Source organism: Cicer arietinum, chromosome 2 (assembly GCF_000331145.2).
Source record: "Cicer arietinum cultivar CDC Frontier isolate Library 1 chromosome 2, Cicar.CDCFrontier_v2.0, whole genome shotgun sequence".
NCBI lineage: Eukaryota > Viridiplantae > Streptophyta > Magnoliopsida > Fabales > Fabaceae > Cicer > Cicer arietinum.
Window position 1 is genome coordinate 30,190,742 of NC_021161.2, and position 16,439 is coordinate 30,207,180.

General features: G+C 34.4%; 1 protein-coding gene across 1 annotated transcript; it reads right to left on the reverse strand.

Annotated features, from left to right (window-relative positions):
• Window positions 1-1,417: 1,417 nt before the first annotated feature.
• Window positions 1,418-2,951, reverse strand: LOC140919497 (probable ubiquitin-like-specific protease 2B). The gene is made up of 5 exons (XM_073365583.1): window positions 2,582-2,951; window positions 2,324-2,500; window positions 2,123-2,233; window positions 1,864-2,041; window positions 1,418-1,772 (listed from the first exon to the last, which is right to left on the reverse strand). Exons 1-5 carry the CDS (start codon window positions 2,725-2,727, stop codon window positions 1,677-1,679), a joined length of 708 nt encoding a protein of 235 aa, XP_073221684.1. The 5' UTR covers window positions 2,728-2,951; the 3' UTR covers window positions 1,418-1,676.
• Between the last annotated feature and the right edge of the window lie 13,488 nt (window positions 2,952-16,439).

The following is a 16,439-nucleotide window of genomic DNA, read 5'->3' on the forward strand; positions in this document are numbered from 1 at the left end:
TTGATTTAAAGAAGAATAGAAACAAGAAAAATATATTGTCTTGGTGATTTGGGGATCAAATCTAAGCTTTATTTGATGGATTTGATGTTGATGTTGTTGTTATTGGAGATGAAGATATGAGTTTATTTGAAAATATGAATTATGGATTTGATAATGAATTTTCTGAGTTTTGTTTGAAGATAAAGATGAACTTTCTGGGTTTATTTAAAAATAGGATAACATTATTAACATATTAAGACATAAATAATCAAATCGTTACTTAAAATTAAATAAATGATCAAATTATAAAAAAAGAAGATAAGTAATCGAATTGTTAACTAAAATTAAATTAAGGAATCAAAAGAGAGATATTTTTCCTATCTTTAATTAAATTAAGGGATTGAGGTGACACTACTAATTTCAATTATTTATTGTCATTTAAGTTATAAATGGATAACAACATGTGATCATGTAAGATGAAATGATTTTATATACTCTATTGCACTAGACAAGTGTGAATGAAATATTGAAATTGACATCATCTTGAACTCTAATATTTATATTCTCATCAAGATGTTCAAAAATTGAAAACATTGGAAATCAACTAGCTACAAATATCTCCTATTAGTACAGTTAAATTCGGCTACAATATAAACAAAAAATGTTCACACTACGCGAAAAAACGGATTTTACAGCGCTTTTTTTAAGCCATTTACAGCGCTTTTTCAAAAAAATAAGTGCTGTGGAAACGAGCGCTGTAAATGATACAACAGCGCTTTTAAAAAAGCGCTATAAAACATGTAAATACAACGCGCGCTTGTTATGCACATTTTACAGCGCTTCTTCACAAAAAGCGCTGTAATATGCACCCCATTATATGAGTTATGAGTGTGCATTTTACAGCGCTTTCTCAACAAAGCGCTCTAAAACGCACACCCATAACTCATATATGGGTGGGCATATTACAGCGCTTTCTCACAAAAGCGCTGTAATATGCCCACCCATAATTTCATATATGGGTGTGCATATTACAGCGCTTTCTCAAAAAAGCGCTGTAAAATGCCCACACATAATTTCATATTATGGGTCTGCATTTTACAGCGCTTTTCTTGTACATTTTACAGCGCTTTCTCACGAAAGCACTGTAAAAGGTGCACCATTAAAGCGCTTTAGAACAACATTTTACAGCGCTTTTTAAAAAAAGCGCTGTAAAATGTGTGTGTGTGTGTGTTTTTTTTTTTTAAACGCTGTAAATTAATTATTTGAAATGAAAAGCGCTTTTTAGCTTTTTATGGCATTTTTTTTAAAAAGCGCTGTCTTTTATCTTTGTATCCAAAATTATTTTTGACCAAAATCACTTCACAATCAGTGCACACAACAACAAAACATATTCAAATACCATAAGCAGTTCACACAATCAGTAGAACAGAAATCAGAACTCTGTAACTTTATTAACATATATGTAACTCTGTAATTTACAACCTAAGTAACTACATTCAGATACATATATACAACCTAATTTACAACCTAATTACCTACATTCAGATCCATTATATAATAACTAACAGATCCATTATATGCATATATTGTGTCCTATGATCATTTACATATAATAACTAACAGAATATACATTATATGCACTAGCTACCATATAATATTCAGATCCCTTGCCCAGCAGCAAGCTATTTCCCAGAAAATCAAATAATTTTCATGTCAAGCACGTACTGACACCATTCTTCCTTTAATTCCATCAGATCTTCCTCAGAATATGATGGACTGGAATTGGCAAAGTACTGCAATATAAAAATTGAACATATTATATTAAGTTAGTATCAAATATATAGATAATTTATATATGAAAATCATATAATGCAAATACCGTACCGTTTCTGGGATAATAGTTTTATTCTTCTCAACAATCTCCTTCATGAATCTCAATATGTAGTACCCACAGTCGATGTTATTTGTTTGACGAGGGCACTTTATTGAGATCCATGTAATGTTATTAGACTTCTGCTTCGACACTTTAGCACCTCTTTGAGCTCGATAAACTTTTAAGGCACTATCGAATGAATAAATGTGATTATTAGAGCATGAATATTTAAATATATATATATGTAAGAAATAAATGAATATTACTTACGTGTCGAGCATAGTCTTTATTCCGGGGTGATTGGTGTAATCGCCGTGCACGGGATCCAAATAGTATATCACTTCAGAGACCGCATTGATTGCAAATAGCACCCAATGTGCCCTACAACAACAAAAAATTGGTTAAGCAATTTTGTTTATAGACAACTAATAAATTAAATTCTCATCAATTAAAAAAGATAAAATTACGTACCCTGAATTATATGGTGCCAAGAACAATTTATCACTTTCTTTATTTCCTAAAAACATATCTACAATGTAGTTTTTTACATTCTCTGGATCGAGTTTCCACATCGACATCTTATGTGGAGACAAGAATGAGTATTTATTTGACAGTTTCCTCGTGCACACGACCTTCTCGTACAAAAACCTTCAATGAAAATTTTAAACTAGATTAATTACCAATACATTTAATTAATTACAAATAAATGCAATTAAAAGTATTTTTTACCTTATGTACAAGCTGATTACAGTAACACTCAGCTCCTTATGTTCGAGAAGTTCGTACATGTGCTCCTTTTCGAGGTATTCAATATACTCATCTCCAAAGATGTCTTGATTCATTTGTACAATGGGCGAATCGTTGCTGCTGCCCATGTTCCTTTTTATTTGGATGTCAAGACACGCCCCGTATTTACCAAGGCGTGGCTGACTTTTATTAGGAGCAGCAGCAGCAGCGACCGATTTTCCCCGATCCAGATTTTTTGTTGCTGCAAGTTTGGCAGCTTTATTACCCTCCAGCCTTTGTAGTTTGGCAGCCCTATTAACCTCCAATTTTTGAGGTTTGCTGCCTTTTTTTGGCTGTAGGGGTGGTTTATTTATTTGGACCTACAAAAATGAGGTAAAATGTTAGTTTATTGAATCTGAAAAAATAAAAAACCTTAGGCAATAAATGTGACAAACCTTTTCGGGAGATGTAACTGATTTGTCCTTGGGAATCTTTTTTTCGAGGGCAACAAGGTGTGTGGGCCATGCCACGTAACTGCCAATAGCGTCGCTTAAGAACTTCATATCTCCATCGTTGTCCGGTATGGGCAACGGTGCAGTTGGTTCGAAAGCAACCGTAGGCGATACTTTGACATGGCCCGCGGGGATCGGAATATTGTGCAATACTTCTCCCGAAGTATTGTACAATATTCCTTTTCCCACCTTCCGTTGAGTCGGCGAGGACAAGTATAGGACACATGTAGTGACACCCTACATCAATAGTTAAAACATAAGTACAGTTAATATATAAGTTTGTTTAATACATAAGTAATTACATAAGCAAGTAAGTAGTAAGTAATTAATTACCTCGGGAATACTCTTCAAACCGACGTTGCAACTCCCGGTTTCACTCTCCATTTGTATTTCAGGTTGGAGCTGAACCGGAAGTTGCTTGTCTTTATTCGTATTCACCAAGAGTGCCACTTGCTCCGATAGGATTCTGAGCTTCTCTAATACTTCCTCGTTGGAAGGTTTTTGGCGCTTCTCTTGAGGAAAAAAGCTTTTGGGAGTTACGCCAAATCCTTTCCCCCTCACTCGACCGGAATACTCAGGGACATTAAACACTTTCCCAAGAATGTCCCTGCACGTATCCTTGTTGCCCTCTTGAGTTTCAGAACTTTGTTCAATAGTTTCCTAAAATACATGTAACATTAAAAAGATAAGTTCAATAGCATTTTTAAAATACAATATTAAAAAATATTAAAGTGATAATATACTTACACAAAGTTCTACAACTTTCTTGACATTTTCATTATCAACCACTCCTTCTTTGTTAACACGCGCTTCCTTCCATAAGATATGACGACCCAAGGGTTGATCGGCTTGGGTGTCTTTTCTCTATTCGTTAAAATCATAAACAAAATAATACAAATTAGTTACACACTATAGTTTATAATACAAATTACTTCATTATATAAAAGTGATGTTTAATTACTTACAATTTGTTGTTCAAGGCGTGCATATCCCATACGTGATTTCTTGTATGGGTGTTTTGGGTTGCTTGCCCGTTCGCGATTTGCCTTACTAATATTCTATATAAAAAAAAAATAGCAATTGTGTAAAAATTTAAAATACGCTACGAATATGAATAATAAAACACAAATGCTAATAAATTAATAACTTACGACAAACGCCGGGTCAGAACGTTTGGAAACAAATGCACTCCATTCATCCTTTGATATATAATGTTGATATATCTTTGGAGGTTCAGCATTTGTGTTTCCTTCTCTATCTTTTAGATAGAAATTTGAGAGATGGGATCTAAATCCACGATGGATTTTCCCAGCAACTCTCAAAACATATGACTTTCGTTCCTCATCAAGAACAAAAGTGGTCTGCAATGAAAACAATTATAAGTAATGTATTTTACAGAAAAAAAATTATAAATGACAAAAGAGTAGATCAAAATATTTACTTGAATGTCATTCCAGATGATATCTTTGGCATCCTTCAACGCCTTATCTCTCCAGTTGTCTATTGTTATTGGGACATTTTGACGAACAACAGCCCCAATGTAGCTTACAAACATGGAGCTGTTGGGGTCAACTGGCTGACCACTCTCGTTCCAGCCAACCTAATAAACTCATATAGTAAGTACATGCCCTAAACCCTAAAAAAAGATAAAAAAACACACAGCAAACAGAGTATATATAGTATACCTCAAATTTAATGCCATTACTCCTTGCTTTAATGACTTTCTGCATGATAGTTGCACCACGTTTGACTTCTTTTTCGTAAGTCTTAGAGGTGCCAACTTCTTCATTTTGAACTTCTAAATCTTTGTTTGTATCCATTTAACTACAACAAGTTCAACATGCACTTTAGTATAACATCAACAAGCTCAACATGGATCATGCATTATTATAAACAAACTCAACATGTATCAGTATATCTTAAAAAAGCTCAACATGCATTTTAATGATTACAAAAAATTTATAACATCAATACCTGAATAATGGTTCGAAGAAAGATGAAATGTACAGAAAAGAGGGAACGCAGAAAGTTCACAGAAATATGGTTCAAAGAAATAGGATATTGAAGAAATACGTAATGAGGGTTACGTATTTCAATGAAAATATATTGTGTGAAATGGGAGAGATGATCTTGGATGGAAATAAGGTTCGAAATGAAGGAGATGATCGTGGAAATAAGGTTCGTAAAGGACGGGATGATAGGGTTTGCAAAAGAAGAGAAGAAATGAAGGTTGAGATGAAGGTTACGTAATGAAGAGGAAACTGAAGAGGTAACTGTTATATATACGTAACACTTTTACAGCGCTTTTTATAAGCCTTTTACAGCGCTTTCACACATAAGCGCTCTAAAAGGCTTATTTAGTTAAATCTATAAAAGGCTCTTTTACAGCGCTTTTTTCAAACAAGCGTTGTAAAAGACCTCCGTGTTATTATGTTATTTGAATGCCTTTTACAGCGCTTTCCCAAATAGGCGATGTAAAAGACCTCCGTGTGTTATTATGTTATTTGAATGCCGTTTACAGCGCTTATTGTGTAAAGCGCTCTAAAAGGCTTCTTTATTACTGCAAGACTTGACAATACAATTTAATATAGTTAAATTTTTAAAAGGCTCTTTTACAGCGCTTTTTTCAAATAAGCGTTGTAAAAGACCTCCGTGTGTTATTATGTTATTTGAATGCCTTTTACAGCGCTTATTCACATAAGCGCTCTAAAATGTCTCTTTATGTTAATCTTAAAAGGCTCTTTTACAGCGCTTTTTCCAAATAAGCGCTGTAAAAGACCTTATTGTTTTTGTGTTTTGTTATGTTATGTTATTTTTTAAACAAGCTCAACATGCATGCAAAACCCACATAGTAGTAACTGGTCACCACAAAAATCCCTTCCTCTTCACCAAACTCTTCTCCTTTTATGCATCTTCTTCACAAACATCAAAGCTTACTCTTTCACAATTCAATCTCCACCTCAACACCCTTTTTATCTCTTTACATTCTCTTTCCTTCTTAAATCGAAACTTAATTGGTATTCAGGATCATTGCCATGTTGCGAAAAATGGGTTTGTGTCTGGTGTTTTTGGGGATTCCCATGATGCGTACAAGGTGTTTGAAGAAATGGGTTAATGTCTGATGTTTTTTGGATTCCCATGATGCGTACAAGGTGTTTGAAGAAATGGGTTAATGTCTGATGTTTTTTGGATTCCCATGATGCGTACAAGGTGTTTGAAGAAATTAGGTGTCTGATGAATATTATTTTTAAAGCTTTTTTACAGCGCTTTGTCAAATAAGCGCTGTAAAATGTCTTTTTTACTTATTTTCAAAAGAGTCGTTTACAGCGCTTTGTGTGAAAAGCGCTGTAAAAGGTATAAAACACTCATTATTTTATTTTTAAAAGGATCTTTTACAGCGCTTTTTAAGATAAGCGCTGTAAAATGTCTCTTTATTTTATTTTTGTGTTTGGTTTATTTGGGTTGGGATGACATTAAAAACATTTTTATCATTGTTTATTGGATTAAAAATATTGTTATCATTGTCTTTATCACAATACTTTAGGAGATGATGAATTATTAGAAATGAGAACTTCTGAAGAATCTATATATATATGCACTGAGCAAAAGAGAATCTCTCTATTCAGTTCAGTTCAGTTCATGTAAATTACTAATTTATATTCAGTTCAGTTCATGTAAATCAAGCTAAATATAAAACACTCATTGTTACATGAACTTGGTATAAAACACTCAAATCAAGCTAAATATAAGCAGAAAATAAATTAATCAGAAAATAAATTAATCAGAACTTAGTATAAAACACTCAATTCAGATTACATGCATATTTACAATAACACAGTTCAGATTACATGCATAGCTTATATAAAACAATTAAACATATACATTAAGATGCCCTTCTTCTTTTCCTGGTGACATTCACATTTGTTTGTCCATTTACAATACGAAACGATGGATTAATCCAAATTCCCTCATCATGATCATCTCTAAGATATAAACCATCATCAGTTGAATCAATTTCATGTGGTTGTTGTGATGTTGCAAATAAAAGATCATTACCAACATCTTCATCATTATTGTTATCATCACTTATTTTATTGGTCGATAGGACAACAGACCATTTATCATTAGAAGGATCAGTGACATAAAACACTTGTTGAGCTTGCGACGCTAAAATAAAAGGCTCGTCTTTGTATCCCACCCTATTAAAATCGACAAGCAAGAATCCTGACTCATCAATCCGAACGCCATTATTATTATCGACCCACTTGCAACCAAATATGGGAACACGAAACATTGTGTAGTCTAACTCCCATATGCGCTCGATAACCCCAAAATATGATAGATTTGCATATATTGGGTTTTTGTCTTTTGCACTTGAGACATGCATCGCTTCAGCTACGAGAGTGACTCCACTATTTTGCATAGTGGTCTGATCATCTTGTTCTTTGGTATAAAATGTGTAGCCGTTAATAACATAACCAGTGTAAGAAAAGACATGTAAGCTCGGACCATTTGCTAGCCACCTCAATCTATTTGAAATTGATCCGGGGTCTATATCAAATTTTGACATTATGTGATTTTTTAACCATGTTACAAAACTTCGATTGTGCTCTCGAGTTATCCAATTTTGATTCCTATTCATGTTCAAACGAGATAACTGATCAATGTGTATTGTAACATACGGTTGAACCTCATCATCATTGTGCAGAACATACAATTGTGCCTGCTCCCATTCTGTCCTTGATATAGTCAGTAGTCTCCTTCCAGTTATCCCTTCTCCTGATAGTCTTCCCGAATGACGAGACATGGGAAGCCCTATGGATTCAACATTGGACAGATATTCAGTACAAAATTCAGCAGCCTCTTCAACAATGTATCGTTCAGCAATACAACCTTCTGGTCGACTTCTACTTTTTACGTACCCTTTTAATATTTTCATATATCGTTCTATCGGATACATCCATCTCATATAAGCTGGCCCACAAAGTTGTGTCTCCTTAACCAGATGAACAGTAAGGTGAACCATTATATCAAAAAACGATGGTGGGAAATACATTTCAAGCTCACACAAAGTAACAACAATTTCCCTCTGCAATGTCGGTAATTTCTGAGGGTCGATCACTTTACTACAAATTTCCCTGAAGAAGAAACATAATCTAGTTAAGGCTAGTCGAACTTTTTCAGGTAAAATGGAACGTATACCTATTGGTAGCAAATGCTCCATTATAATATGACAATCATGGGTCTTCAAACCTTTTAACTTGAGGTCTTTCATACAAACCAAATTTTTAATGTTCGAAGAGTATCCTTCTGGAACTTTAACTTCGTGTAGAAATTTACATAAAACAATTTTTTCCTTTCTAGATAGAGTATGAGCGGCTGGAGGTAGATATGTGCGATTTCCTTTCTTTACTGGAGCCAGTTCATTTCTTATTCCCATATCGACCAAGTCCAATCTTGCATTGACGCCATCTTTAGACTTTCCTGGAACATTGAGTAACGTACCAATAACACTTTCAAATACATTTTTTTCAATATGCATCACATCGAGGAAATGTCTTACATACAATGACTTCCAATATGGCAATTCAAAGAAAATTGACTTTTTCTTCCACCCAGTTTTCACCAGCTCTCCCGCAAAAGGTTTGCCAAATTTATTGGTCAAACCTTGTACTTTTTCAAGTATTTGATATCCAGTCGGTGCTAAAGGAGCTTTACCTTCCTCTGATTTTCCATTGAATGCATTTCTCCACCCACGATACTGATGACTATAAGGTAAAAATCTACGATGTCCAAGAAACACATTCTTCTTACAATGTTTCAACCGCATCCAATTTGTACTCTCTTCACATATAGGACATGCACACTGACCTTTAATGCTATATCCTGATAAATTACCATATGCTGGAAAATCATTAATTGTGCCGAACAACATAGCCCTCAAATTGAAACACTTTTTCCTATACCCATCATAAACTTCCACACCTGTCTCCCACAGAATTTTTAAATCTTCAATTAAAGGAGTCAAGTATACGTCGATATCATTCCCCGGTTGTTTGGGTCCAGAAATTAACAGAGACAACATCATAAACTTACGCTTCATACATAACCATGGAGGTAGGTTATATATTACCAAAATCACAGGCCACGTGCTATGTGAGATGCTTTGAAGACCATGTGGATTCATTCCATCAGTAGAAAGTGCAAGTCTTAGATTTCTTGACTCTATCCCGAATTCAGGATACTCGTGATCAATTTTTGCCCATTGTGGGGAATCTGCAGGGTGTCGAAACATTCCATCTCTAATTCTTTCATCTGCATGCCATGTCAAGTGTTTTGAATCTTCTTCACTGCGATACATGCGCCTAAATCTTGGTATTATAGGAAAATACCACACGACTTTTGCTGGAGTAGATTCTTTCTTCTTATATCGAGAGACATTGCATTTCGGACACGCCTTAAGTAGTTCATATTCGTTTCGAAATAAAATGCAATCGTTAGGACACGCATGAATCCTTTCGTAACTCATTCCAATAGAACACAAAATCCGTTTAGCCTCGTAGGTTCGACTGGGAAGTTCATTATCATCTGGCAACATATCTTTTATGAGTGTTAATAATTCCGTAAAGCTTTTATCAGACCATCCATTACTCGCTTTTAAGTTGTACAACTTTAATATCGCTGACAGTCTTGTGAATTTAGTACAACCATTATATAATTCTTTCTCTGCATCACTCAACAAACTTTCAAACATTTTAGGACAATCTCGAAGATCTTCTTCAACTGCTTTTGCAATCTCATCAACTCGGTCCGGCTCATATGTATCTGTATCGAAATCAGTTGAAGCATATGTAGAACTATTCTCAAAATTAATGTTTCCTTTTTTTTTCTCACCATGTCTTATCCAACATGTGTAGCTTTGATCAATTCCATTACATACTAGATGTCCTTCTAATTCATCTTCTCTAACACGTTTTCCAAAACAACATTTTAAACAAGGACAAACTACTCTATTTGGATCTTTTGCATTCTTCACTGCAAACTCAACAAACTCCTTCACTCCAATTTCATACTCTTTTGACAATCGATTGGCTGAAATCCATTTCCTATCCATATTATACCACCTATATAAATGCAGTAACAAAAATAATAAGCTTTCAAAACATATCAACAAGTTTCAAAAAGAAACCAATATCAACTAACAATTTCAAAACAGAACAGATCATGTGGTATGAGTTTTTGACAATTTTTGACAATTTCAAAACATAACAGATCATGTGTAAAAAATACCTTAGACAACGTAGATGGCCGCACAGTACGTAGAGGATATTAGGGTTCGCAACGTATATAATTATTTGAAAGATGTAGAGGATATGAGGGTTTCCAACGTATATAATTATTTTAAAGATGTATTTTACAGCGCTTGTGAAAAACGCGCTGTAATAGGTAGTTAAATTCAATGAAAGCGCATGTGTTTTACAGCGCTTGTGAAAAAAGCGCTGTAATAGGTAGTTAAATTCAATGAAAGCGTATGTGTTTTACAGCGCTTGTGAAAAAAGCGCTGTAATAGGTAGTTAAATTCAATGAAAGCGCATGTGTTTTACAGCGCTTGTGAAAAAAGCGCTGTAATAGGTAGTTAAATTCAATGAAAGCGCATGTGTTTTACAGCGCTTGTGAAAAAAGCGCTGTAATTCCAACGTATATAATTAGTTAGCGCATGTGTTTTACAGCGCTTGTGAAAAAAGCGCTGTAATAGGTAGTTAAATTCAATGAAAGCGCATGTGTTTTACAGCGCTTGTGACAAAAACGCTGTAATAGGTAGTTAAATTCAATGAAAGCGCATGTGTTTTACAGCGCTTGTGAAAAAAACGTTGTAACTGATTCGCGAAAGCGCTTCCTTTTATAGCGCTTTTTTGACAAGCGATGTAAAAGCCTTATAACGTGATGCGCAAACGTTATATGACCTACTACAGCGCTTGTTTTACAGCGCTTTGCATCAAAAGCGCTGTAATAGGTTCCGTTATTTTTAAAATATAATTACAACAGCGCTTGTGTTTAGCAAGCGCTGTAAAATGGGCGTTGTTAAATGTTATTTTTGGCGTAGTGTCACAGCAAACTAACATGATATAGACGTATGTAATTTATTGTTTCATATAAAAGATACCTTGAGAATCTAAGTGTAGAAGTTGGAGTCCAAGAAAGCAAGGATGAAATGGCACAGTGAAGGGATAGGAATTCTAGTTACTTAAATAGAAAAGCCAAAATGAGACAAACCCTGCCCTTTATAATACTTAGGTGTTCCAATCTTCAAAGGAAATCCAAAAGCTATTCATTTGCAACTTATTGTAGATAGAATCAAAGTTAAACTTTCAGCATGAAAGCCTCCTTATAATTATCAATGGAAGGAAGAGTCCAACTCATAAAGAGTTTGAGACATGGCATGTTAGTTTATAGCCTTCTTGTTTACACTTGGCCTAGTATATTAATTAAAGATCTTGAAAAATGTATGAGAAAATTCATATGGAGTGGAGACATCAACAGAGAAAATTTGTCACAATGGTATGACATAAACTTTGGGAATTAGATCTTTGTCCAAGATAAATGAGGCCGCAAATTTGAAGCTTATATGGGAATTCTTTCACTCCTCTAACTAGTGGGTGAAAGAGTAAATAGTGATGGAGATCATTGTTTGAGTAAATGGTGTGCTTACGTAGTTGGAATACCAATCGTTTATCTATAGAAAAAATGTTTAAATAATATTTTCAAATAATACATCAATATGATGTTTAGATTTTGCAAAAATTCTTTCAATTTTTCGTCCCTTCAATTTTAGTCCTTACTTTTTAATGAATGTTCGCACGGCAAATTTAAAATAACTTTTTTTTTTAATTAAATTCCTAAAACATTACCAACTTAGAAATTTAATCATTTAATATTTCTAAATTGTAATAACATGAAACCGGAAGAGCAGGAGTTCAATTCTTTTCAGTGACATTTGTAAAATAACAATTAATTTCATTGTATTAATTATAATTTGTCCATTCTCCATTTCAGTCTATGTAAAAAACTGTGTTTTTTAGTTTTTACAAAAAAAATCTGCAAACAGTTTTAGTCCTTGTTAAGAAAAAATATGTTTAATTGTATTTGAATTTTTAAATTTTTTAATGATTTTTTGTATGGACGATTAAAACATTATCAAAAGTTTCTCCATATAAATTAAATTTTTTTTAACTTAACATAAATTAAATATGAAATTTTTAAATGTCATAAATCTAAGATACAAGTAACAAAAATATGAACTTAGAAATCAAATTTTGAATTCATGTTTTATATTTTAAATTTTCTAAAAATATATCATGTCTGTGGAGGAATTTTGAACCACATCGAATACAAGAACTCAAGGTCAAAATTCCAAATTCATCTTAGAGTTCAAAGAGAAAAACACTTGTTCGAATGCGAAATATTTTCTTAAGTGTTCTTCTTATAATGTGATAGTCATTGTTATAATCAACTTGTTAGAAGCAACTACTCAAGTTCAAATCTTTGTATTCAAACTCGATAGTGGTGTCAGCGTGCCTATAAAAATCTCGGGTTGTCAGATTATGTGGAAAAGATTTGGATGGCAGAGTCAGGTTGTGTGTGTTTCTTAAAAGTCTGGGGTTGTCAAGTTGTTGAATTAGTGGATTAAATCATTTTGAGTGAAGGGACTAGATGTAGCCAAGTTAGTGGTGAACTAGGATAAATTACTTGTGTCTCTTTATTCCTACACTCCTTAGTTTTGTTATTGCTTCTACTCCAAGTAAATCATCAAATCTGAACCAATTTAATTAAATAATGAAAAAATTATCAACTTAGTCAAACACAATTCAACTCCTGCTTCTTGTGTTTGCACCTTCAGTTCCCATATCAAGTATTTTGAACAAACCTAACACTGCATCCTCTAATCTTTGATCTAAGTTATAAGGAACATCAAGACTCTACTATTATTTTCGTATTCTTAGTCTGGTGATCGTGCCTATGGTGACTTTATCTAATACAACCAATGCTCTAATTGGTTTGGCTATTATACATAAAACTAACATTTGTTTACTTCTGTATCTGATTGTGTGCCTTAGATAATCTCGTTTAGCATTTGATCATCTCCCTCAATTGAAAAGTTAACGCTCTGATAAAAAGTCAACACTCAAGATAGTCAATGCTCTAATGATAATTATTGCTCTGAAAAAGTCAACACTGTAAATAGTTGTAACACCCTTAGTTTTAAATTTTAATTTATGTATTTTGGTGGATTTTGGTATTGAATTATGAGGCTTGTTAGCCAAGTTATTGATATTTTGCGAGTTTAATGTCAAAAATATCTTTTTGGTTCCCCGATTAAAATTATTCGTCGACAAATAAATTAGATTAGTTATGATGAATCTTTTGTCAAAGAAGAATTTAATACGAGCAGTTTTGTTAAATATATCTCGGGTTGCTGAAAATTTTATCTGTCAATTTAGTTGCGACCAGAGTAGATATTTTTATCAAAATAGTTTGAGATGTGAGTGAAGTGATGTGTGTAAGAGTATTTAGATACACTAATAATATATATATATATATATATATATATATATATATATATATATATATATGTAATGTATGTATATATATATATGAGAAACAAACAGAGAGGGGGGGGAAAAACTAAAACCCAGGCCACGCGAACAGTTTTCTTTATTCTTTCTCTGTTTCAAGAAAACAAAACACAAGTGTTAGTGTTTTTTTAAAAAACTCAAAAACAAACCTCCACATTTCTTCTAGATCTAAGTTTTATTTTACAAAGTGACAGAAGGAAAAGTTGCTCCTCTCCATGCTACCGTGCTAGTGAGCCAACTTAAGAAGCGACGAAGCGAGCATACATTTTACCGAAATTATTTGCGGTGTTGTAATTGCTTGTTAAAGCTACAACCGAGGTAAGGGCTCCTTCCAAATTTTTATCTTACATATAGGATGCTATATGTGTATTTGTGGAGTTGGAATTTGGTGAAATGGATGTGTGATTTTGTGGAAAAGGAATTTAATTAATTTATGTGTGTTTTTGAGGAAATTATATTTGATGTGTTTGAGGTTTGGTTTGTGAAAATTAATTTGGTGTGATTTATGTTTGAAAATATGGGAATTTATGGGTGATTGATGATTGAACTTGGTGTGAATTTTGTGGAATTTGAATTGATCAAATTTAATGTAAATTGTGGATTAAATTTGATGTGTGATGGTGGAAAATATATGTTTGAGTATGCTCTGTATTGAATTTGAAAATCATTAGTGTTAAATGAGTATTAAAAATGGGGAATCTTTTAATAGCTACATTTACTTAATGGTTGTGGTGAAAAGAGTTAGAGTATGCTTATGCATTTCATAGTACATGGTGACCGAATGGGCCATGGTGATAGTGGTGACCAGATGGGCCACAAGATGATGCCATGTGATTTGTTGGTTCATCTTATCCTTACGACGATTATCACATCGTGCTGATCTGTGAGAGATTGCACTCTAAAATATGCTGATCTTTGAGCAATTGCACTCTAGAAAATGGTGTAAGGCCTGTGATAGGCGACACTTAGTAAATCGTGTGTGCCTGTGATGAGTGGCACATTGGTAATTAGTACAAGGCATGTGATAGGCGGTACAATTATGATTTACGCCCTTTCGATGAGGGTTTTAGTTGGAATTCCATAATCAAGCATTTTGGCATATACGCATTGCATTAGGGTGCTTGGCACGCGAGTCATGTTTGATATACTGTGATGATTGTATATACATACTCAGTTGTTGTTTGTGATTGTGCCGAAATTGGTAAGTGTGATTGTTTGGATTTGTGTGTAAGTGTTGATTGAATGTGGAACTTTTTCGAAACTAAAATCTGCATTATTTAGCAGTTGTATTCGAATACGAGGAGCTTGTATTCGAGCACATTTAAGTGGATTTTGCTACTGACTTAGCACTTGTATTCGGCTACGCCCGTGGTAGTCGAATACAGTTGTGCAGGATTTTTCACAGTTTTCTCACTTGTATTCGGCTACAAGGATGCTGTAGTCGAATACAATTGTGTTGTTTTTGCTACTGACTTACAAATGATATTGTATTTGAATACAAGGATGATGTATTCGAATACAGTTGTGCTGATTTTGCTACTGACTTGTGAATTAGCATTATATTCGAATACAAGGATGCTGTATTCGAATACAACAGTGCAATTTTGTCAAAAACTTCATTATTCAACTTGTTTATGCATGTTTGACATATGAAAACCCTTTCAAGGAGTATGCTAAGATGAAAGGTTATTTTGTGCATTTAAAATTTAAATGCTAAGTGATATTTGTTAATTTCGGTTGGTTACCCTTTACAATTATTGTGGATTTGGGCTTTGCCCTCAAATGATACCCGAGTCCATTCCACGATTATTACCCTAACGACGGAAACATCGTTAGACTTTCCTGACCGAGATTCGCCGACTTCTTAGGCATACGACCCCATCTCAAGCAGGGCTACTTATACGGGGAGGGTAACGAGGACGAGTAGGAGAGATGGAGCAGTATACCTAACGAGGACGAGGACGGGGAGGCTACTTATACTCGCGAGAAGATCGACTATCCAGTACCAACAGGATTGATGCTCGAAATGGGTGGAGCATGGGAAGATGCAGATGATTCTTCAGTTAGGGTTGAGGTAGAGGCCACTGTAGGAGCCGAGGATACAGCGGCTGAACCATGGACTAACGGAAAGGATAAGGGGCCGAGGCCAGTGGAGCGAGAGATTGCAGGACCATCTAGGAGGGCCGAGTCAGAGTTTCCTTCTTCGGTGAATGATCACTTACCGACCACCATTGAGTTATTGAATTGTTTTGAGATTCCAGCACCACCGAAGCCACCTATCTCGTGGGTGGATCTGACTTCTGAAGAGACCAATCCGTTTATGGATGTTGATGACGAGGAGGCTACCTCTTAGATGGATACTGCGTCAGACGGGACTTATGGAGTGTGTGGAGGTCACCCATGTTATTGTAGTTGTTTGAGTATGATCAGAATAGTTTTGTTGTATAGGGACTTGATGTCTTCTTTTGGTGATTGTACTTATTTCATTTTGGGATGACTATAACTATACTTATACGGTCAGATGACTTCTGTTTTGGTGGGTCCATGTTCCATTTTTTGACGTGACCATTGGGGGATTAGTATATCTTGGAGCAGTACTTGTACACGTGTCTGCCAAGAATATCCTAGGGGTTTGACTGATGTCTGATAGGTCTTATCGCCCCAGTGTATTTTATATTTGAATATTTTGGTTTATCACCTCAAGACTATTTCAAT